General features: G+C 38.2%; 1 protein-coding gene across 2 annotated transcripts in view; it reads left to right on the top strand.

The window, feature by feature from the left end:
- Positions 1-57: 57 nt before the first annotated feature.
- ghrhrl (growth hormone releasing hormone receptor, like) overlaps positions 58-23155 on the top strand; it is a 32671-nt gene continuing 9573 nt past the window's right edge. The window contains exons 1-7 of one of the 2 annotated variants that reach the window (XM_024278401.2): positions 58-298; positions 15456-15561; positions 15898-16005; positions 19033-19124; positions 19896-19999; positions 21830-21962; positions 22013-22205. In XM_024278401.2, coding sequence (XP_024134169.1) covers positions 245-298; positions 15456-15561; positions 15898-16005; positions 19033-19124; positions 19896-19999; positions 21830-21962; positions 22013-22205 — 790 coding nt within the window. In that variant the 5' untranslated portion in view covers positions 58-244. The remainder of the gene's footprint in view (positions 299-15455; positions 15562-15897; positions 16006-19032; positions 19125-19895; positions 20000-21829; positions 21963-22012; positions 22206-23155) is intronic. The other variant, XM_036211411.1, reaches the window with a different exon arrangement.

Below are 23155 nucleotides of genomic sequence, written 5' to 3'. Positions count from 1 at the left end.
TTGTTACTTGACTTGTAATACTGGACATTTTGGTAGTAAAACTAGATTTTGTTCGTTTTTTTTTTTCTTCCGACCAGTTTTGAAATCATGCTTTTATTATGATAGCACCGGAAGTCGTGTGTTTCTGCTTCCGCCTGGCGCTCGCTCGCTTTCTCTGGGAAAGAGCGGGACAGCAGGGAGCGGAGGAGCGCCTCGCGCGGCTCACATCAACACATTTACGCAGAGATCGATCCGGGCTGACAGCATGTCCTCTCGACGCATCGCCGGGATTTTTATCACCGTTTTCTTGGCTCCACATGTAAGTTGTTTTTACCTTTATGTTCGTATTTTAAACAAAATATAATAAAGATGTTTTTAACTTGATTAAATCATTTAGATGGAATATTTTCTCAGGCAAAAATGTGTTTACAATAACATTTTTTTATTGTTCTGTTAAGTCAAATTCAGACTTGGGTAAATTAACAAAACTGCAGGTAAAAACACTAATAAAACAGTTAAATACTATAAATACCGACAGACCTTGAAGTATCTTTATTTGGATTCTGTAAATCTAGAAAAAAATGTGTTTTATGTAGAATTATTCTATAAAGAGAGCTTCTGACAATTACAAAAATAGCATTTTTCACTCAGACTTCTCTTGGTTTTGCTTTATGAACTTCCAGGTGACTTAAACTGATCACCAATTGATTGATAATTAGCTTAAAAAATAATATTTGTTCAATAAATCCATGAATTGTTTTTTTTATGTACCGGTAAGTGTGTTTAGATCATAGACCACTTAGATGCAAATGGATGGACTGATGGCTCCAATTAGTGGTTTTACTAAATTAATTATGCTTTTAGATAATATGTATACTTTAATAGTGAATTATTATTTTAATCCCATTAGAAAACATTTAAATCTCTTATTTTAAAACGTTTAAAAAAAAAACCTGAAGCTCCAAATCCCTAAAAGACTGTTGGGTTTTATTGCACGATTTAAAACCTAATTTGTGTTAATTCTCCATTGCGTGCAGAAAGAGGTCAAAGAGATGCTTCTGCAGAATTCACTTAAAACATGGAACCAAACGAGCTGGATTTATGCATGTTTAATTCCGTTGAATAAATTCAAATGCAAACTTCTTTTGGTTTGAATGTTTGAATCTTAAATCCTCTAAATAGTTTTTCTCCATTCAGTGACGTGTGATAAAAAGCATCAGACAAACAGTCTGAGCACGTCACACTAGCACAGCTGGTCACCTCATGTCTTTCATCTGCACACGCAGCAGATCCAGGAGTTATCACTGTAGCGCCTTTTGCTAATTTCCTCACAGAATAGAGATGTGACAAGCAGGCAGGCAAGTGGCGTGATGATCTGAGTGTCCCTGAGAGAACGGCGGCGGCGCTCGCTCATCCTCCTGCACCACTTCATTCTCTGTCACTGCTCAGGACTGCCAAGAATCATAATGAACTGTTTGAAAGAAAACACAAAACATGCGGCGTCAGTCCAGGATGGTTCAAATGTCACCAATCTTCAAAGAAGATTAAAATGTGACGACAGCTGATGAAACCGGGATTATCTCTTTTCATGCTGCAGGTAGAAATAGAAAAATATTTGGGACTTCAGTTTTCAGTGCAGGGACAGAGTGCAGCTCATAAGGAGCATTTTTGACATTTTTGCAGCTGTGATGAGTCTACAGAAAAGGTGTGAGTCTGTCTAGTTCTTTACCTAATTCTGGCAAGAAAACAAATTAACAGATTTTCAAAAGAATGTCAAAGTATTCCTTTGTGTAAACGTGATCCGAACTTCACAGGCTGACCTTGTTTTTCCTCTCTGTCTGACCCAAAGAGCACGTTTTATAATCCTCAGCTGGAGCAGAAAAACATAAAAGTGCACCTGATTCGCTGCTGAAAAAAAAGAGGGCAACATCAGGCAGGCGAGCGATGCTGTGGCCCCTTTTTGGGCGGATAATGGGCTTCAGCTCCCCGCTGATCTGAAAGTGTGGAGAGACCTTTGGCTTTGGGTTTAGTTTCAGGGTCTATTTTACCCAAACTTGCCTAATGTAGCCTCTCTGCTCGCTGACGCCGTGCGTCTTCCAGCTGGAGTTTCTGTGTGTCGAAGCCGCTCAGCTTCTCCCTCCCTTCAGGAAATGCTGTCGCTGAAGTTCATGAGGTGGACACGAGCTCCTGGTGTTTGCAGAACCCTTCATGAGTCAGAGAGCGAGCGGCACATCCTCCGCTGCCATGCAGAGCTCAGTGACAGCTTCATGTTAGAAATATTAAAGCATCTCTAATGAACACAATATAATCTATACAAATATATAATAAAAAAATAATAATACACTTGAGCCCTATTCAGAGCTGCATGTGACGAATTCATAAAAAAATATATATTTTTCAAAATGGCGGCTTTTCTCTTTGTTTTATCTCCATAGCAACCATTTTATTTTTTGGTCGTTTGGAGGCGACGAAAAGATTGATGTCATTTTTGGAAGAATTGGCAAAAGTACATTTTTGGATTTCCTTAGCAACGGTGGTTTTTTGTTAACCACTCCTACATTCCTGATATTTTCCTCTCAAACGTCATATTGTTTTGTCCAGCTTGAGCCAACGATTCGAGGATCAAATGTTTGAAATATTCTGGTAAAAAAAATATGTGAACAACAAAGGAAAACGCCATTTTTGCGACCTCGCCACTCTCAATGAGTTAGGAGGCAAAAGATCAAAATCCCTCCGAGGAGTTAAGATGGCGGCCTCCCCCTGAGGTCAAAGGTCAACGTAACTTTGCTTGTTGACTTAATCTGGTTGTATGTGTGTGAAATTTTGTGAAGATCGCTCAAACAAAAGTTTGTTTTTAACATATATATAATGTGAAAATGTAACACTTTGTCACAAGTGTAGCTGTAGGTCATGCAGCCATCCCATAATAATTACCAACCTTGTTTTGGATCTCTGTGACATGTGTGTTTTAGTTTCATTATTCCATGTTTTCTTTCTTTTTTGAGCCCAATTAGAGATTTTGTCCTCCATTTGTGTTCTGATGGTTTCTCCCGCTGTGATGTCATCATTTTATTATTTTTTTTGATCAAAAAATAATTTTAAAAATTCATTTTCAGCGGGTACGAGGTGTGTCGGGGAGGAACGTTTTTGCGTAAAGGAGCAGAAGGACGTCTGCGTAATCCTACTAATATCTCGGTGATCACTGCTGACTCTAAACCAAGAGTTTCTGTGTTCATTGAGTTTCTTATTTTACTGTGATATTTTTAGGGTTTATTTATATTCAGTTTAGAGTTTTCTCCCTTTCAGTCACACAAGTTTCAGGCCAACTTTCAACAGCTCTTCTCATTCCAGTCCTGATACAAAAAACAAACAAAGTTTCACTTTTCTTTTAAGACTACGACTAACATAGAGCTGCTCAAAGAGGCTCAGTTTGCTGCCAATTAGTGGTTTGAGGTTTAGGTGATAGTAAGATGCTGAAGGACGCTCATAAATAATATAAATATTATCATGCCAACATTTGAAATCATTTAGTTAAAACCCATTTCCCATTGATTCTCTATGGTGTATTGGGTTTCATTTATGCCAAAAATAGTTTTTTGGTCCATTGTCTGCATCTTTGGTTGATTGTCTATGTCTACCGAACAAGTTTATTGAACATTTGTTCATGTTTATGTACTACTAATAGTGCTGCCACAATTATTTTAAGAGTCGACTAATCACCAATTATTTTTCCGATAAGTCGACTAATCAAGTCAAACGCAAACTGGATCAAAAAGCACAAATCTTAACCATTATTAGCTTTAAACTAACTACAAACTAGATATACAGCATTACCTGTGATAATACTACAGCTGAAGCTGAATTTGGCTGCTGAAGATGCTGAAATTGATAGCTAGCTAAAATATTAGCTAAATGCCAATTTAACCTAGTAAACTGAAAAGGAACTGATCTGTACCGTTCTGGTCTTAACCGGACCAGATCCGCCCTTTTGTCATGTTTATGTTTTCTAATAAAGTTTCTGCCGCTCACCCCGCTTTCCTTTATCATCAGTTCCTGATGCCGGGTAGGGCTGCCACGATTAGGCGGCTAATCGACTAGTAAAATAGTCAACGACTAATTTAATAGTCGATTAGTCGTTTATTTATATTAAATTGAGTCAGAGTGTAGTAAAGTTGAAAGTAATAATGACATTCTGTAGCTTTTTGGACCATTTTGGAATTTATTAAGGTTTTTCAGGCTATTTTGGAGTTTAGCTAATAATTCCGCTATATGCTAGCAGTATCGGCTAACATGGGCTTTTGTTTTAGGCTAATTTGGCATTTTGCTAATATTTTAGCTGACTATCAGCTTCAGCATTTTCAGCTATCAATTTCAGCATCTTCAGGGGCCAAATTCAGCTTCAGTGTTCACACTAGCATTATCACAGGTAACACTAGTGCGAATGTATCTAGTTTAAAGCTAATGATGGTTAAAGTTTGTGTTTTACATCCAGTTTGTGCATGATCCGATTAGTCGACTATTAAAATAATGGTTTGTGGCAGCTCTAATGTTAGGATACATCTGGTCTAGTTTAACTCCCGTAAATCTTTATTCTTTCAATCCATTTTTTTAGAGATTTTCTGTTTCTTCCTTTCGATACATTTTGACTCCTATAGTTCTAGTTTATTCGTTTCAGTATTGATGCAGTTTTACAGATGTGCTTTAGGGAAAAGTAGAATAAATACCTGATCAGGAGTCATTTTGTTAATAAGATTAAAAATCTGAGCCTGGAGCTTAAAAAGAAGAAGTAGAAGAATCTTCAGACGGTTCGGCTGCTGAAGCAAACGCATGAAAGTTTAATGATGAAATGCTGACTGATTAGATATTTTACACGTTCTTAAAGCCTTTCAGGATCGGTTGTAGATTTTTCCACAGTATTTTTCAGCAGTGTCCCTCCTTTAGTGGCCAAAAATTCCCTGGGATGGTTTTGATTCGGCTCCAATGAAGTTCTTAGATGTCTGTAATGCAGATTTTAATGGAGGGAAGCAGCTCCTCCTGTGGGACAGCATGGTGACCCGAGGACAGATATCGGGCTGCATCAGAAGAACCTCGTGTCGTCCCACAGGAATTGGGCTTCTGAAGCTCTGAGTCACGAAGAAACGTCTCGTTTTTCCCTCCAGGCTCTGGGAAACGAGAAGGAAATGAGCTGATGTGTGTGAGCCGCGGCCGCGTCAGGAGCAGAGGTGCCGTTAGCGGCGGCTGCTGCGGCGCGCTGCGTGTGCTGATGGGAATAATCAACCCCTCCAGGATTTCCCAGCATTCCTTTGTGATTGTTGTTGCCTTAAAATCAGGTAGTTTATCACACTAGCAGTAAAAGTTTGACTTTTTGATTATTTTACTTTTTCAAAAAATACCCAAGAACTTTATTTTTTATTTTTTTTCCAAAATAAGCAACACATTCTCACTCCCAACTTGTCGTATACGGACGGATGGTTGGGGCCTCCTGTGAGACTTTTTGACGTTTTGGGTGACCCCAGTTTGTTGTTTTCTGACGTTCTGGCTCTTCCCACTAAATCAGGGGTATGATGTCAAATCAGGATCAAAGTGAACAAAAAATAGATTAAAATTTAAAAAAACAATTAAAATTTGAAAGCACTTTTAAACGCCATATTGAAAACTTGAAGGATTTATTGAAAATTGAAAAAATAAAATTGAACATTTGAAAAAAATATTGAAAACTTGCCCAAAAAAAAAAAAGAAAATTAACAACAACATTTTAATTTGAAACTTGAAGAAAAAAAAACTAAAAGACTTGACCCCAACAAGGTAAATTCAGTCCCCATTTTTCAGACTTCACCATTTTGGGACAAGACGATGTTAGTACGCAGGGATTGGTCAGAATTGATCTGAGTCATCATTTCTATGGCAACTACTCTTGCAGCAAATCAGGAGGGAGTTTGTAGGAAGGCCACGCCCCTTCCATCTAAAGCAATTAAGAATAGAATCTGTCAATCAAATGTTTCGAGCATTCAAGGTGGGCACTACATGCTGTTATCGAGGCATCTGATTGGCCAGTTTTAACAGTTTATAACTTGCGATAAATCAACACAATTTTCTGTCGTAAAGAACACAAAAAATGGCTTTTAATCTTTAGAATCCATCAATCATTCCATTTCGTCAGGCCAACAACACCAATTTAAACATATGAATAGTGGAAAAAAATTATTTTCTCTTTTCTTGGCTTCATCCTTTAGGGGGCGCCACAGTGTCCTCCTCCTTCAGACCATCCATGAACTTCCTCTTTTGGTCTTCCTCCTCTTTCCTGTATCTCCAACCTCAGCATCATTTTCCCAACATCCTCTCTGTTCCTCCATCTGCTTCCCCATCTCCCATGATCTGTTGATCTGATGGATTCATTCCTGATCCGTCCTGATCACTCCCAAAGAGAACCTCAACACCTTCATCTCTGCTTCCTCCAGCCTTGTCATCATCAGAAAAATGCCTCAAGAACGTGTTCAAAATACCAAAAACACAATTTTCTTCAGTCTGGGTCTTTAAATGAATCAGCTTTAGAACCTACAGATACAATTTATCCCCGTTTGTTCGCTGCCGAACATGTTTCTTGTAGCCGCTACAACGATTTAACAATTGCTTTTGATTATCTCCGTCCTCCACTCTCTTCTGGTCTTTTATTCAGCGCTTCTATTCTGATCTGCAGTGGCTGCAATGTTCATGCAGAAAAGCTGTTTCTGCTCATTAAAGAGTAAAGATAATTCCGACGCGTGAATCAGAAACTCTCGTTAAATGCATTTTTAGTGTGAAGATAAGTTGGTCTGCAGGATAACACGAGAGAAGTGAAGATTTCTGCTGTTCTTTGATGGATAACATTAGCCCAGCTTCCAGCTCTGACCTTTACACAGACCACTTAAGGTCAGTGTGAGCATAAATAAAAAAGTAGTTCTTTTTACTTTAACTCTTGGTGGTTTGGCTCCTCCATAAGACAGACATCACCGACCATCCGAGGAGGAAAACTCGGAATAAAAATCTCAAAATGAAGCTGCTAGTGGTGTTATAGTCTGATGGCGGATTTGGGAGATTTTACTTCTGGAAATAAATTGTGCTTCAATTTATTTACTAGTGCTGCCTGCCACAAACGGTTATGTTATTAGTCGAATAACCACCGATTCTTTTTTCTGATTAGTCGACTAATCGGGTCACACACAAAGTGGAGGTAAAACACACATTTTAACCATCATTAGCTTTAAACTAATAAAGACATTAGATATGGTTGCTTATTAAACCTTTAATGAATAATGCAGCCTCTGTCCTTTATTAGTTTATGGTATTAAAACAAGATTATACTGGAAAAGTTGCATTACCGGCTAGTGTGAATTCCTTTTTGCTGAAAGTAGTTGCTGAAGATGCTGAAGCTTTTTGCAGAAAACGGTGACGCAGTTGACTAACTGCTGCATGGATTTACTAAAAATTCTAAAGCTATTTGCAAAATCTGCTAAAATTTGCTAAAAGACTGGAAATTCCGTTAAAGAACTTTGAAAGAGCGCTGAAGTTTACCTCATTTCTAAATATTTGTAGTAAAATTGCTTAAAAATCCCTAATACATGCTAATTTAGGAAAATATTTAGTGTGTTGCTTAAATATTAGCCAAACTCCCAATTAGCCCTAAAATTTATCAGTAAACTAAACTAGTCAAAAATGTTAGCCTGTTGCTACAATAGAAGCTAAACTTTAAAGTAGCCTATAAAAACCCCAGTAGACAATAAATTAGCCAAAAACTCAAGTATGTTTCTAAAATATTTGCTAAACTACAAATTAGCATAAAAACCTCTGTAGATGCCAAGTTAGCCAAAAAAGCTAGCAAATTGCTTAAATACTAGTTAAACATCAAAATAGCATAAACTTCGTCAGTAAACTAAATTAGCCAAAAACATTAGAATGTTAGAAGCTAAACTCTAAGTTTGCTGAAAAAATTCCAGTAGATAATAAATTAGCCAAAAACATTAGCGTGTTGCTAAAATGTTAGCCAAACTCAAAATTAGCATAAAAAAACCTCAGTAGATGCTAAATTTGCCACAAAAAACTAGCTTGTTGCTTAACTCCTAGCTAAACTCCAAAATAAACAAAAATTCCTCAGTAAACTAAATTAGTCAAAATTGTAGCATTTAGCTAAAATATTAGCTAAACTCTATAAAGATTAAAACAGTCCATGAATATATTTAAAGGATTGTTGCTAATCTTCTTAAAATGTTGAAATCTGAAGACTTTCTCATTCCTCTTCTATGAGGCATATTTTGTTCAATATTTCAAAAACTTTAAAATTTATGAATACCAAAAATACAAGCAGTAATGTCCTGAAGAAGTAAAAGGTTTGGATACCAAGATTGATGAAATCATTGAAAGTGTGATTGAGTTTATAACGTACAGAAAGCAGCAGGAGAATCACTCTAGTGTGAATGCTGACTAAGCAATCACACTATTAAATGAGGTCGGCATCTGAAACAAAGAACTATTTTTCACTACATATAAAGTTTTGATCTCACTGACTCAAATATTAAAAAGGTGGATTTTTTGGTGCTGAACGTTCACAACTTTGTTCAACTTTACTCACTCTGACTCTATAGAATATGAAGTAACGACTACTTGAAGATTAAATTAGTCGACGACTATTTTAATAGTCGATTAGCCGTCAATTAGTGGATTAATAATGCCACCCCTATCAGCTACCAGAATAATCTATTTTTTAGGTAAACATCTCTAAAAAACTTTTTCACTGAACTTTGTTTATTAAAATCCAAACACTCAAGAATCTACTTCTTCAAAATTCTCCATTCTGATGTCTCCAGCTGCAGACTAATAGGTCCATGAACTTCTTTGTTTTTGACAAAGGGATGATGGGAAATGAGGGCAGGCTTACTCCGTTCCAACAGTGCCCCCCAGAACTGAACTCCTGCCACTCTGCAGAAACTATGTCCTAGAAAAGCACACAAAATTTTAGATTTTGGCTAAAAACGGCATTGTCATAATTAAAAGACAACGCTTCAAAAATACACCAAAAATGATCCGAGTGGCACTCCATGCAGCAGAGAACTTTGACACAATGGATTTATTCAATTAATGACATTTTCAGACCATCTAACTATTGCTGTACATTTGAAGGCATCAGTTTGACTCTTAAATGTCGGCTGAGTCTCAGTCAGACAACAGAAAACAGACGAGGTTTAACATCCAGACATACATGACTGTATGTATGACTTCACCTCAGTGTCAGGAATGTGAGGAAAAGATTTATTTGTGAGACAGAAAAATGTGCATGAAATGAGTCCGTGTCTTTGGCGGTTTGGCTCTGGGCCGATGACGTCTTCTATAACCTTTGACCATTGATGAATGAACTCTGGAGTCGTAATACTGATGGTGGTTAAGCACCAAAGATGCCAAAGCATCGCTCCAGGTGGAGACTGGAGGCCAGTGAACTGTCTAGAATGCAGGAAATCAACCATCCATGAATGTAACCCTTCAGCTCTGGAGATGTCGTCTGGTTTTTGTTTGTTTTAGTCAGTTATGTTTTGGGTTTTGGTCGTTTTCTGTTTTGAATTGTCCCTCAGTCACATCAGTTTCAGGTTTGTCTCCTTTTCTGTTAGTAACCCTCAGTCTATTTAAGTGTCTGCCTTTCAGTTCTTCCTTGAACAGCAGTGCTGCCACAAACAGTTATTTTATTAGTTGACTAATCACAGATTATTTTTTCAGATTAATTGGGTCATTCGTGAAGTGGATGTAAAACACACATCTTAACCATCATCAGCTTTAAACTAACTGGAAACTAGATATACAGCATTACCTGAGATAATGCTAGTGTGAATGATGTAAGCTGTTGTTGGCCACTGAAGATCCTAGTGCTGATAGCTGAAGATGATGAAAATAATAGCTGAAATTACTGCAGCTGATAGCTGAAAACACTGAAGCAGGTAGCAAGCTGAAATATTAGCTAAACTCCAAATTAGCCTAAAAAACCTTAATAAATGTCAAAATAGTCCAAAAGGCTAGCAGAATGTTATTATAACGTTCTACTTTACTACACTCTGACTCTAAATAATATAAAGTAACGACTAATCGACTGTTAAATTAGTTGTTAACTATTTTAATAGTTGATTAGTCGACTAATCGTAGCAGCTCTACTTTATTGTCAAACAGAGGATATTGCGCTTAACGCTCCATAAAGAGCTTTGTAGTTATATTTTTGCTGTTCCAAAAAAGCCCATGAAAGGCTGCCAAATTAAATAAAATGTTCAAGTCTTCCACTTAGTAGGAATTAAACTGTTTCCAGTTTTAAAGGATTCTTATGTCCTGTATTAACACTGAAAGAGTTTGTTTCCAATTCATCAGAATTAACCTTCATGTCAAAAGTGTCACAAAACAACACATACTTTGGGTGTTTGATAGTTCAGAAACTTTGTTTCTCTTTTCCTTCATGAGAAAAATCCCCCAAAACATGTTAATTTCATCGAAGACAGTCTTAAATGCTGAGCGTCAAGTTGGGAGAGTCCGTTATTTGACTTGACAGTAGATTGGAAGCCACGACCGCGTTACCAGACAGTTGCTTTGTGCGGTTTCTAGATGGTCACAATGTGGGTGAGTTTGTAAGTTTTAGTTAAATGAACTTTTTGACAGTTATTTTGTGAGATCTGCGGTTTTTAGATCATAGAAAACCATGAGTGTATTTGGCGAACACTCCTCCACGAGGCCAGTGAGGAGCTAACGCCTCCAAATGCTGCGGCACCAACAGAGCATGATGAAGAGGAAAACATGCCAGATAGTGAGACAGACTTCTGGAGACACAACGTCGTTTAAACTATTTACAACAAGAATAATTAACCTGACAGTCAGAACAGACAGAGATCATCCAGCAGACTTTCATCTAGAATTCAAGATGAATCCATTTTTTTCGATGAAGTCGTACTTCTCCATGCTCCTCCAAACTGGTGTTTTTCAGCCCACTCTGTGTAGAAGTGAGTGAAGTGCTCGGACGCTCAGAGCTCCATCGAGAGCTGCAGGAAAACAACAGAGCTTCAGCTGAATATCACTTTACACCGATGAAAACAACTCTCTGGATTGTGTGAAGCTCGACAGAACTGTCAGCCCTGAGAGGCTGAATGTGAAGCTGATTCTGCAGCTGCGCTAAAGCAGCTAGGACGATCCCAGCATGCACCATGTTTTCTGCTTTCATCCCTTGGATTATAGGAATGACAGAAATCACAGTAAGGATGGAGGGAAGTTAAAATCTAACCGAACATGAAGCTGTAGCACCCGCGACCCTCACGGTTTTATGGTCCGTGAGGATCAGGATCTCCACAATCACACCAGCTTTCATTAATCCACAGCTGCTTCCTGATCCTCAACCATCGTCATCGTCTCCGTGTTTAAGAGTTTGGTTTTTTGTTGAACGTTTTCAAGTCGTCTTTTTAGTTTCTGTTTTTATCAGTTTGGTCTCATTTGTCGTGTTTTTCATTTAAGTCTGAAGTCTTGAGATGAAGCCTGCTGTCCGTTAAGGGTACTTCTTGTCGTTATTTTTGTTTCTCCTCACCATCAACTGGTTGAAGCAGACAATGGATAGACAACATCTTTGACACCTGGAGCACCTGGACTTTGTTGACATCCTTACTCTGCATCCGTCATCAGATACAAGACAGAACGTCGAGTTTCCTTTGGTCCCCAAGTTCGCCTCCATTTCCACCTCCTGACCACCAAGATCCTGAAGATCAACTTAACCAGCAGATACCCTGTAAAGGATGTTGACAACAACCTGGAAAAAGTAGAAACTATCAGTATCTAGACCAGGGTTCTGCAACCTGCAGCTCCAGATCCACATGAGGCTCTTTTATCTCCATGGTGGATCCTCGGCCAAACATAAAATAAGTCATGGAGACTGCTGACCCCGCCATGTCCACCGTCTGAGTCAGCAGCTCCTGATAATGACTGCATAACCAAATTTACCTAAAGATAACAAATAAACAAATCCTGCGAGAAATGAATCACAGATCATCAAAAATGTTCAGTGGTTTGAATAAACTGAAGCTACAGTCACTAAAATTGATCACATAACTAAGTATCGTCTATTTTTACTAGTTAATAGTTAACTAATGTAACTCTTTTTAAGTGTTAAATAATAAAATAAGGTTAAAAAAATAAAAATAGGGTTAAATCTGGATCTGTTTATTAAATTTGTTCTTTTTTTGAATGGTTTCCAAAAGTATCGGATCGTGAATCGGCATCAGCAGATTCTCAGAATCAGAAGACTCGGAATCGGATCATGTCCTGATCGTGACTCGGAATCGGATCATGTCCTGATCGTGACTTCATTCAAATCTTTTGTTGTGACGCCCACTAATCCTGAAGGAGTCTGACTTCGTGTCGTTTATTTTAGCCGTGTACCAAATAAAAACCCAAACGGTCCCAAAGGTTTATTTAATGTGACACATTCTCTAGTCATGCAGGAAAACATGTCGGACGTGTCGGATCTGCTGTTTGAATATTACTGGTATCGATTGGAGGAGAGCGGAGCTTCTTATTACCCATCAGGCTTTTGTTTTTACTCTTTTTCACCCAAATAAACACATTAAAACACCAAAAAGAGCATTTTAGATTCTTCATTTTCCTCAGGAGCTCTAATGTTTCACAGCTGAGAAATCTGTTTGGTTTAATGATGCAGAAAAACCTGATAAAATCTTTGAAATCCAAAGGATTTTTATCTTAAACACAACACCAAAGAACCCGACCAAATACAAATGTGCTACATTAGTATTCTGTTCAGTTACATAGAAAAACGCGTTTGAAGTTACTCTCCGCACATTCAATTAAAACCCCTCAGAGAAGTCGTGTAACTTCAGCCTTTTTTTAACTTTTCAGAATCTAATCAGTGAAAAAGCGACAGATCGCTGTGAATATGAAGGAGTCTGAACAGACTCGTCCGCCTGCTGAATGCATCTATTCTTCTGCTTCAGCTGCTGTTGGGGACGGAAAACTTTGTCATCCTGGAATAAATGACGATCCAGTGGCTGAGAATCCAGCATTTCTCTGCAGATCATCCAGCAGACGGATTGTAGAGACGGTGGGGCGCCAGGATTCATATTCTGTCTGCATGGAGAAGGCCTTTAACTTCTCTGGTCGGTCATGACGGGCCGTGGTCGTTTTGGGTGGAAGAAGACGATTTAGTGTCTTCTTAAGAGGAAATGACTGTTCTCATGAATCTGGGGCGGGGTTACGCAATGAGCGTTTTGGCTGCAGGTGCTGCTTGTGGCCAGCATGAATGTCCCTCCGTTTGTGTGTTCGGTTGTTAATTGTCCAGAAGTATCTCAGCGTTAAATCTAAACTGGTTCTGGACCACAAATCCCTCCACATTTCACGTCGTTGGCTGGTCTCATCGTGTTTTTCCTTTTGTGTAGATCACGGGTGTCCAAACGTTTTCGCTCAAAAGGCCTAAACAGGATCCCGGTCTGAGGGCCAAAAACAGTATTTATTGTATGTCATGAAATGAAAGGAGAAAATAGAGAATCTTTAGTCCAAACAAAATTATTGATTATGTCAAACTTTTGAGTTATTTTATTCATGGCTTTAATTATTACCTTTTTTCAAAACATTTTTACACGAAATGAGTAAAAAAAGTCATTGCAATTCGGCGCCCTCCCTAGCAGATAGATAGAACCGTGGTCGCCATCCCTGGGGCGGCGCTGCCTCCTCCCATATTAGCTTAACATGCCTCTTATCCGTTTGCGTTGTCGTTCCATCTTAGCTCGCTGAAAAAGCCGCTAAAACCATTGGAAGTGACCGTGAAGGATCATCTTGGGAATTTCTAACACGTAAAAACTTTGGGGTTGTTTCACCCATAGCAACAGGAAAAGAAAGGGCCAACAGCGCCACCCGGAGGCTGAAAGTGTATTACAGCTGTAGAGTTTTGGAAACACCATAGAGAATGACGGAGAAAGGAGTAAGAGGTTTTTACTTACTTGGCGGGTCAAAAGATAACCTTTGCTACATGCTAACTGCAGCAAAGCAAAGGCTGTAGCAGGGGGGACAAACTCAATCACACAGGGGCCAAAATCCAAATCACACCTGAGGTCGCGGGACGAACAGGATAAACATTCATTAAACACTCTAGAACTACATTTTTCAAACTTTAAAACCGTAACTTTTTAACATAATTATGAACTAGATATATAGCATTACCTGTGATAATGTTAGTGTGAATGCTGTAAGCTGAATTTGGCAGCTGAAATTGATAGCCAGCTAAATGCCAAATGAGCCTAAAAAACTTTTTTAAAAGTCTAAATTAGCCAAAACAGTTAGCATGTAGCTGAAATATTAGCTAAACTCCAAAATAACCTAAAAAATCTTAGTAAATGCCAAAATAATCCAAAAAGCTGCAGAATGCCAATTTTTAAAACTTTAAAACTGTAACTTTTTAACATAATTCTGAATAATAAAAAGGCAGGAATATTATTCCAGAATAAATCAACTCAAACCTTAAATAACTTTCAATATTTTACTCTCTATAAAAATATATTTTGTCAAAATTATACAAGTTAGAAATGAGCTCAAGATAACATCGGGTCATTAATAATAATAAAATAAAATGATCTGGAGGGCCGGATCCGGCCCCCGGGCCGTGACTTTGACGTGGTGTAGAGGTTTGGTGGAATAACTATAAAACGTTACATTCACTTTCAATACTTTAAAATAGAGCAAAATGAATATTACACAAACCAAGTGGCCTTCAGCTCACAAATTATTCATACCATCAGAATTACTCGAATTTTATGATCTAGTAGAATATCGTACAGCTCAAATTATAGTCAAGGCAGAAAACAATTTAATACCAAAGATTTGTTGTTAAAAATTAGGAAAAATACGATCTTGATAAAATTCTCATACATAAAAATAAAGCAAAAAAGTTTCAATATGTGGAGTGAAACTGTGGAACAGAAGCAGTAAATGCTCAAAACGATGTCCAAACATAAATGTGATTATTGATAAATATGTAAGAAACATTAACATTTGTAAGTATGCATGGTTATAAATGAGATTGAGTCATTCTTGTGGGTGATTTAGGAAATGAGAGTTACATGTAGAAATGTCATCTAAACTTGAGTTTTGGGTGTCCTGAGCTCTGGAATATTAATGATAGAAGAATTTATATGTTTTTTCTTCTTCTCACTCCCTCTCAGATTTTTGTTGTTTGTTTACTTATTTATTTTGCTGCTCTATACACTTTTGTTCAAAATGTCAGAACTTGGACGTTAATTCCTGCAAATCCCATTTTTCCCAAACACAGAGGAACTCTTCCTGCTCATTCCTCTCGTCTTGAACTCCTCCATCTAGACTGTTTAAATGTGATAAAAGGTTTTTCTGCAGCGTTGTTGTCAAACTGCTTCACAATGAGATGAAAACTGTCTGGACTGCAGCGGAGCTTCTCCTCTCCTGACCTGCAGGCTCTGTCGCGTCTGCATCCCGAGTGCGAGTACATCTTCCAGCTGGAGAAGGAGGAGCGCCGCTGCCTCCAGTACGTCGCCGAGCAGGGAAACAGGAGCTCCGAAGGTGGGTCGCCTCCTCATTGAGATTCAGCGTGTGGCGCTCTGGAGCTCTGAAATATACCGGAGACGCTCCTATTAGGAGCAGGAACGCTTCTCGGAGCGATGTTGGTATTCAGAGAAGGATCCTGATGAAATTCAAGCTCCTTAATGAAACACGGAGATCGTTCACGCTTGATTAAAGCAAAGAGAAAGTCACATGTAATCAAACCTCCTGGAAAACTTTGCATCAATATCCAGGAGTTGGTAATTGATGCCTCCGATTGATCTCCTTCTTTTCGATGACCTGACCCTTTTGTTCGCCTGATTCCTCGTTTGTTTCCTCCAAATCTCCTCCTCAAAGGTTGCTGGCCTTTCTGGGATGCGGTGGCCTGCTGGCCTCGAGCGGTCGCCGGGGAAACCGTCCAGAGGGCTTGTCCCGCCGTCTTCTCCCTCTTCAAAAACAGCACTGGTGAGTAACGAAAGCTCAGCTTCATGAATGAGAAACGGTCCGTCGTTTCTTTGTTTGCTCTCCCGCTGAACCTGCTCCTCTTTTAACTAAAAGAGCAGATTTTCTGGAACTTCTTTATGAAATGATGCTTTCTCGGAGAAGCAAAACAATTGATTGGCTCCAGTGTTTGAACTCTGTAAAGCTGCATTGTCACGCCGCGGCGCTCCGGGGAAACGCATATGCCATGTTCATGTCCTGTCGCATGAGCGGTCGAGACGGGATGACTCACAATCATCGTTTTCCAGCTCAAAGCTTTTCCCTCCTCATGGCAGCTGTGTTATTTCCATTTTTATTATGTCTGTTCAGTGTATGAATATTGAAGAGGATCAAGATGCTGTGGAGCATCTGCATTCATCAGCGTTTGCAGGAGCGGGTCGAGCTGCAGGAGCTTCGCAGAATGTAGAAGTTCTTTATGAAACCGACATATTTCTGCTAAAAACATAAAGTTTTACCACATTCAAAAGATGCTGAGAAAGAAAAGAAGAAGGACATTTTTATCCCAAATAAACATTTTTAAACAGAATAATTTAGATATTCTCTTAGTGAGTCCAGGACTTGTCTGTGATCATCGACAGTTTTGTCTCCAACTGACAACAGTGAAAAAGGACAACCGTGCAAATTGAGCGGCCAATCACAGTCCAGCAAAATGACTGAAGGCTTCTTCTGCTGGCGAGCTTATGGAAGGTCACAAGGTCGATTCAGGACAGATCTTTGAACTCCAGCTCTGTTCAAACGGGATTTCAGCTCCTTAGATTTGGGTTGTTGGTTTTTGCTTAATTTTCCTGGATGAAAACGTCGTTTCTTGGGCGTCACATCATAAAACATCTGACATCTTAATTTGTGTTTCTTAGATGGAGACTTGTTTGGTTTTATAATCTGAGAACATAACCAGTTGTGCTGTCAACGATTAATCGACTATAAACAATCGTTGACTCTAATTTGGTATTTGTCATATTTTTTGTCATATAGTCTAGCTGGGACCTTAAACGTTTTAGCTTTTATTAGGTGAAATTGAAATGTATCAACTGTACATGTAAAGATTCAATTTCTGTGAACACATGCAGAGCATTAGCAGTCCAGATGGATGACAGATCCCGGACGAGCCCCCAATTTATATTACACCCCTTTTTGGTTTAAGTCATGTGTCAAAATCAAGGCCCGGGGGCCGGATCCGGCCCTCCAGGTCATTTTATTTTATTGTTATTAATGACCAGATAATATCTTGAGCTCATTTCTAATTTTGACAAAATATATTTTTTTGGAAAGTAAAATATTAAAAGTTATTTAAGGTTTAAGTTGATTTATTCTGGAATAATATTCCTGCCTTTTTATTATTCATAATTAAGTTAAAAAGTTACAGTTTTAAAGTTTTAAAAATGTAGTTCCAGTGTGTTGAATAAATGTTTATTCTATTTGGCTTTGGAGGGATTTTTGTGCCACCATATTGCAAGCAAGAGTTACAGTTTTGAGATCAAAATGTTCTAAATTTTATTGTTAAGTATAAAAAATCATATTTTGCAAATAAAAATATGTAATATTTGCTTTCAAAAACCTTTTTTGCATTTACAACCTTTTTTTTCTAAATATTTTTGAAAGTCAAAAAAAAAAGTAAATACAATTTCTTTTAAAACAAATGTTAAATATTTGTATTTGGAAATTATGAATCTTTATTCTTAACACGTCACATATTGTTTGGAATTTAGAACATTTTGATTAGAAAACTGTGACTTTTCCTCTCAGTGTGGCGGCTCTAAAACCCTCCGTATCCGACCCGCGACCTGAGGTGTGATTGAGTTTGACGCCGGCGGTCTGAGACAAAAACACAAAAAGCTTTACTAGATTTATGTAGACAAGAAGGTCGACCACCAAATTCATCAAAAATAATAATTTAATTAGTTGACTGCTACAATAATCGTCAGTGAGAGCCCTCATAACTCGTCGTATTTGTGCAGGTTTGTGTTGTTGTTTAGTCTCAGTTCATCGTCTCTCAGTCTGTTTAGGTCCAAAAGCTTGACAACAACAACAACAACACAAACATCAACAAAAGGTTTCCTGTCGTCTGTCTGAACAGCTCCTCTCTGGTTTCATGGTTTTTGTGTTCTGGTCCAGTTTCTGTCTTCACGCTTTAGTTCAGGGAAGTTTTTGAGTTTCTGCCGCTCGTCTGTTTCCTGTTTTCTCCGACTTATGAGCTCCTACTGCCTTAAATCTACCATCAGTTTACCCATAAAATGAATTAACTTCTTAGATTGTAGAGGCTGGAGTTCACCAGAAAACTATCAAACTTCACCTTTAATGCATAATTATAAATAATAATTTAACCTCCTGAAGTTTGTTGTATTAAAACAGGAGTAGCGTTATCTGAGATGCGTTTTTGTTCAGACACTAAAGTGAAATATACTTTATTTTCCCAAAAGATCCTAAATATTTCAAGATGTGACTCGAGAAATCTGAATTCTAATTCAAACCGTTTATAAAGCAGCAAGAAATTCTCAAAAAATGTAAACCAAAACAAGAAGTTCTTCAGGTTGTGAGGACGGATTTAGTTTGTTCCACATCAACAAACGTCAAAGGAAAATAAATCGTTTTTGAGAATCTTGTATGTCTGTCTGCTAGACTTCTGAGCGACTGAATGAGGTTAAGAGAAGGTCAAAAGTCAGAAAACATGGAGACGAATGTTTGAAACGGAGAGACGGGACGGGTTTATCCAGTGAAATGTGGTTTAAAAGACAAACCTCAAATAAATTCAAATGACAGAAGAAAAACATTTGGAGGAGAAACGAGAGAATCTGCAGAGATTCTGCACACAGAAACGTTTCCGTATTTACAGCTCAAACATGACATTCTACAATCAAACCCTCAGAATGTCACAGTCCCAGCTGCTGGGGGGAAACGGCGTCGGAGATCCGGACGCTTCCTCAGAGGAACACGTTTGTCTTTGATGGTGATCGGCGGCGAAGGCTAACCTCTCCGTGGAAAATATCTCTGCAGGGTCAGTGAGCCGGAACTGCACCGGCGGAGGCTGGTCCAGGCCTTTCCCGCCGTACCACGTCGCCTGCAATGTGGACGATGACATTCCTGAGGTAAGGGGGGGGCAGACATGAGACTCCAGACCGGGGGGGTCAGAGGGGTTGGAGAGAAAATGAAGCAAGAGGAAAAAATGAAGAAGGAATTAGAACACGACCATCATTTCAACCAATCAAACGTAATGTAAGAATTTGATTGGTCTGAATTTGTGAATCAAATCTGATCTTATGTAACGATCCCGACTCACAGACTCATGACTGCAGGATAGTTTGACTAATTTGGATTCACAAAACAGACTTTCATGCTGTAGATTTGGAGATGTTTATGTTTTATTTGCTGCTGAAATTAACCGAAAAACTTTAGAGTTTAAAGCAATAAATATCTTCTTTTTCTTTCTAAATATTAGTTTTTTTATTGGTATGTTTTGTTGATTCAGTCCTAAATAAATGTATAAATGATGATGACTAAAGCATTCAGTAAATAAACAAACATTTAGAAATCAATCAAACTGAATATATTAACTGTTAAGGATTTAATGAATGTGAATCAAATCGGATCGTATGTAACGATCCCGACTCACAGACTCATGACTGCAGGATAGTTTGACTAATTTAGATTCACAAAACAGACTTTCATGCTGTAGATTTGGAGGTGTTTATGTTTATGTTTTGCATCTTTTGTTTTGATGTGAAAGATCTTCTGATGAAAAGAGCTTTTCTTGTCTTTATTCCACAGATTTCTTTCTTTCCGTTTGGCAGCAATTTGCTCTCATTTTCCGACATTATTGTCTGACTCTTGAGAAAGCTTTGATATTTGTTTATCTGCAGTCGGAGGAGCTGTACTTCAGCACGGTGAAGCTGATCTACACCGTGGGCTACAGCCTCTCCCTGGCGGTGCTGACGGCGGCCGTGCTGACCCTGCTGTTTTTCAGGTAGGAAAGGTCTTCGCGGACGGACGGAGAGGAGGGAACTCGTCGAGCGCGGCGGTTCAACTTCATCTCTCCCCGATTTAATTACCGTCTCAACTCACTGAGGATCTCCGGAGCAAAACAAAGTTCGCACAGCAAACAGCCAGCATGATTACCAGCCACTCAAGCCTTTAATAACAGCTGCCACTCCGTTAGCTTTGGGGAAATTATGTTTTAGACTTCAACAGGAGAGATTTCATACGTGACACGCTGTGTCTGACATGCAACAACAGAACATCAATCATATTCAGGTTTGTTGTTGAAGCAAAGCTTTTGTTTGTTAGTGAAATGAATCGGGCCAATCAGAATCCTGCAGAACGCACCAAAGATGAAGAGAAGCTCTAAATACTAGAGCTGACACAAACTGTCATTTATTAGACTAATCGGGTGGAAACTGGATGTAAAACTAACATTTAAACCATCATTAGCTTTAAACTAACTAAAAATAAAGACGATTAAGATGATAGTTTATGAGACCTTTAATGAATCGTGCCGCCTCTGTCCTTCATTAGTTTCTGTCATTAAAACAACATTAAATCAAATGAGAGAGATAAAGAATCTTCTTTCCATCAAACTCCTTTTGACAGGTGACCTTTGACCCTACACCAGGAGTGTCAAACTCAATCCCACAAAAGGCCAAAATCCAAAACAGGATAAACATTTATCGAACACTCGAAAACTACATTTTTAAACGTTTTATCATAATTATGAACTAGATATACAGCATTACCTGTGATAATGCTAGTGTGAATGCTGGAAGCTGAATTTGGCCGTTGAAGAAGTTGAAATTAGTAGCTGAATAAGCTGAAGATAATAGTCAGCTAAAATATTAGCTAAATTCCAAAATAGCCTAAAAATTTTAGAAAATGCCAAAATACTCCAAAAAGCTAGCAGAATCCTAATTTTTAAAACTTTAAAACTGTAACTTTTTTTACATAATCATGAATAACAAAAAGGCAGGAATATTATTCCAGAATAAATCAACTTAAACCTTATATTACTTTCAATATTTCACTCTCCATAAAAATATATTTTATCAAAATTCTACAAGTTAGAAATGAGCTCAAGATAACATCGGGTTATTAATATCAATAAATAAAATGATCTGGAGGGCCGGATAGGATTACCTGGAGGGCCGGATCCGGCCCCCGGGCCTTGACTTTGACACGTGCACTAGACCATCCATCAAACTCGTTTTGACAGGTGGCCCGCCCCTGAAGATGAGAATTTAACAATTATAACAATTTAATTTCCATTTTTATTAATAAAGGGTCAAAGGTCACCTGTCAAAATGAGTTTGATGGAAAGTATATTTCTGATTTCTCTAATGAGGTCGACATCTGAAACATGGAACTATTTTTCAGAAAAGATCAGATTTAAGTCTGACTGACTAAAACACATGAACACTTTGGTTCTCAATGATGTCAACTTTTTTCAACTTTACTGCACTCTGACTCCATATGATATAACGTAACGACATACAACTATTAAATTATTCGTCAACGATAGTTGATAAGTCGACTAATTGTGGCAGCCCTACTAAATACTCAATGAGCCATCACATCAACATGTAATCCAGCTCCACTTGAGATTCATAAACATCTGCCAGTGCTCTGAGCGAGGATCAGAAATGTTCCATCAGAAAGGTGCGCGGCTTGAAACCCTGCGATCCCTGAGAGGACGCCACTTTCTCCAGCAGCTCCAAATCACAGACCCGTCTGTTGTTCAGAGGCCGTTCCTGTGTAAGACTAAATGTGACTTCTCTTTATTCATCCTCCATGTTTGTTCCAACAGGAGACTGCGATGTGCCCGGAACTTCATCCACATCCAGCTCTTTGTGACCTTTATTTTGAAATCTGTTGCGGTGTTCATAAAGGACGCCACCCTCTTCTGGAGTGATGAGACCAACCACTGCACCCTCTCCACAGTAAGAGCCGGAGCACGACCTCTGCAGGACCCGTCTCCCTCCTCCTGAAGCTCCTCTCTCGTCTCTTCCCTCCTGCTGTTGTTGTGCAGTTTTCCTGTAAGACCTCCGTGGTCTTCTGTCACTACTGCGTCATGGCCAACTTCTTCTGGCTCCTGGTGGAGGCGCTCTACCTCAATTCCCTGCTCCTCTCCTCTTTCTATCGCAGCCGCCGATGCCTGTGGGGCTTCAGCCTGCTGGGATGGGGTGAGTGATGCCTGGAGGCCCAACGAGAACGTCAAACACTGTCAGTAATGTTAACGTTTATGTTGATATACATTTATTTAGGAAATCACCTTGAATGGAAATATCTTTATCTCTAAACACGTTTCTCTTTTTCTCCATATACATCTCTTTTTTCTCTATATACATATCTCTCTTTATCTTTACACACATTATCTTTGTCTCTATATACTTCTCTGTTTATCTTTGTATATATTTCTCTTTTTCTTTATATACATATCTCTCTTTATTTCTATACATCTCTTTTTTCTCTATATACATTTCTTTTTATTTCTATCCACATTTCTTTTTCTCTTTATTTACATTTCTCTTTATCGTTACACACATCTCCCTTTATCTCTATATACATCTCTGTTTATCTTTGTATATATTTTTCTTTATCTCTATATACATTTCTTTGCATCTCTATATACGTCTGTGTTTATCTCTGTTTACATTAAGTTTTATCTCTATATTCATCTCTTTGCATATATTTATCTTTTTCTCCATATACATTACTCTTTATTTCTATGTACATATCTCTCTATTTCTATGCATCTCCTTTTTTCTCTAGATGCATTTCTATTTTTTATTTTTCTACATCCTTTTTATCTCTATGTACATTTCTCCTTATCTCTCTCTCTCTCTATATATATATATATATATTTGTCTCTATACATATCTCTCTTTATCTTTACACACATTTCTTTTTATCTCTATATTCATTTCTCCTTATCTCTATATACAGTGCATATCTCTATATTCCTATACATTTATCTTTATCTCTACACACATTACTCTGTATCTCTATACACATCTCTCTTAATCTCTGTATACATTTCTCTCTTTTTTTCTATTTATTTCTCTTTTCTATAATCACATTTCTATTTTTCTCTCTATACATCTCTTTTCTCTATAAACATTTTTTTCTCTAT

Source organism: Oryzias melastigma, linkage group LG4, assembly GCF_002922805.2.
Source record: "Oryzias melastigma strain HK-1 linkage group LG4, ASM292280v2, whole genome shotgun sequence".
In the NCBI taxonomy this organism is placed as follows: domain Eukaryota; kingdom Metazoa; phylum Chordata; class Actinopteri; order Beloniformes; family Adrianichthyidae; genus Oryzias; species Oryzias melastigma.
This window is presented reverse-complemented; position numbering and strand designations above follow the sequence as displayed.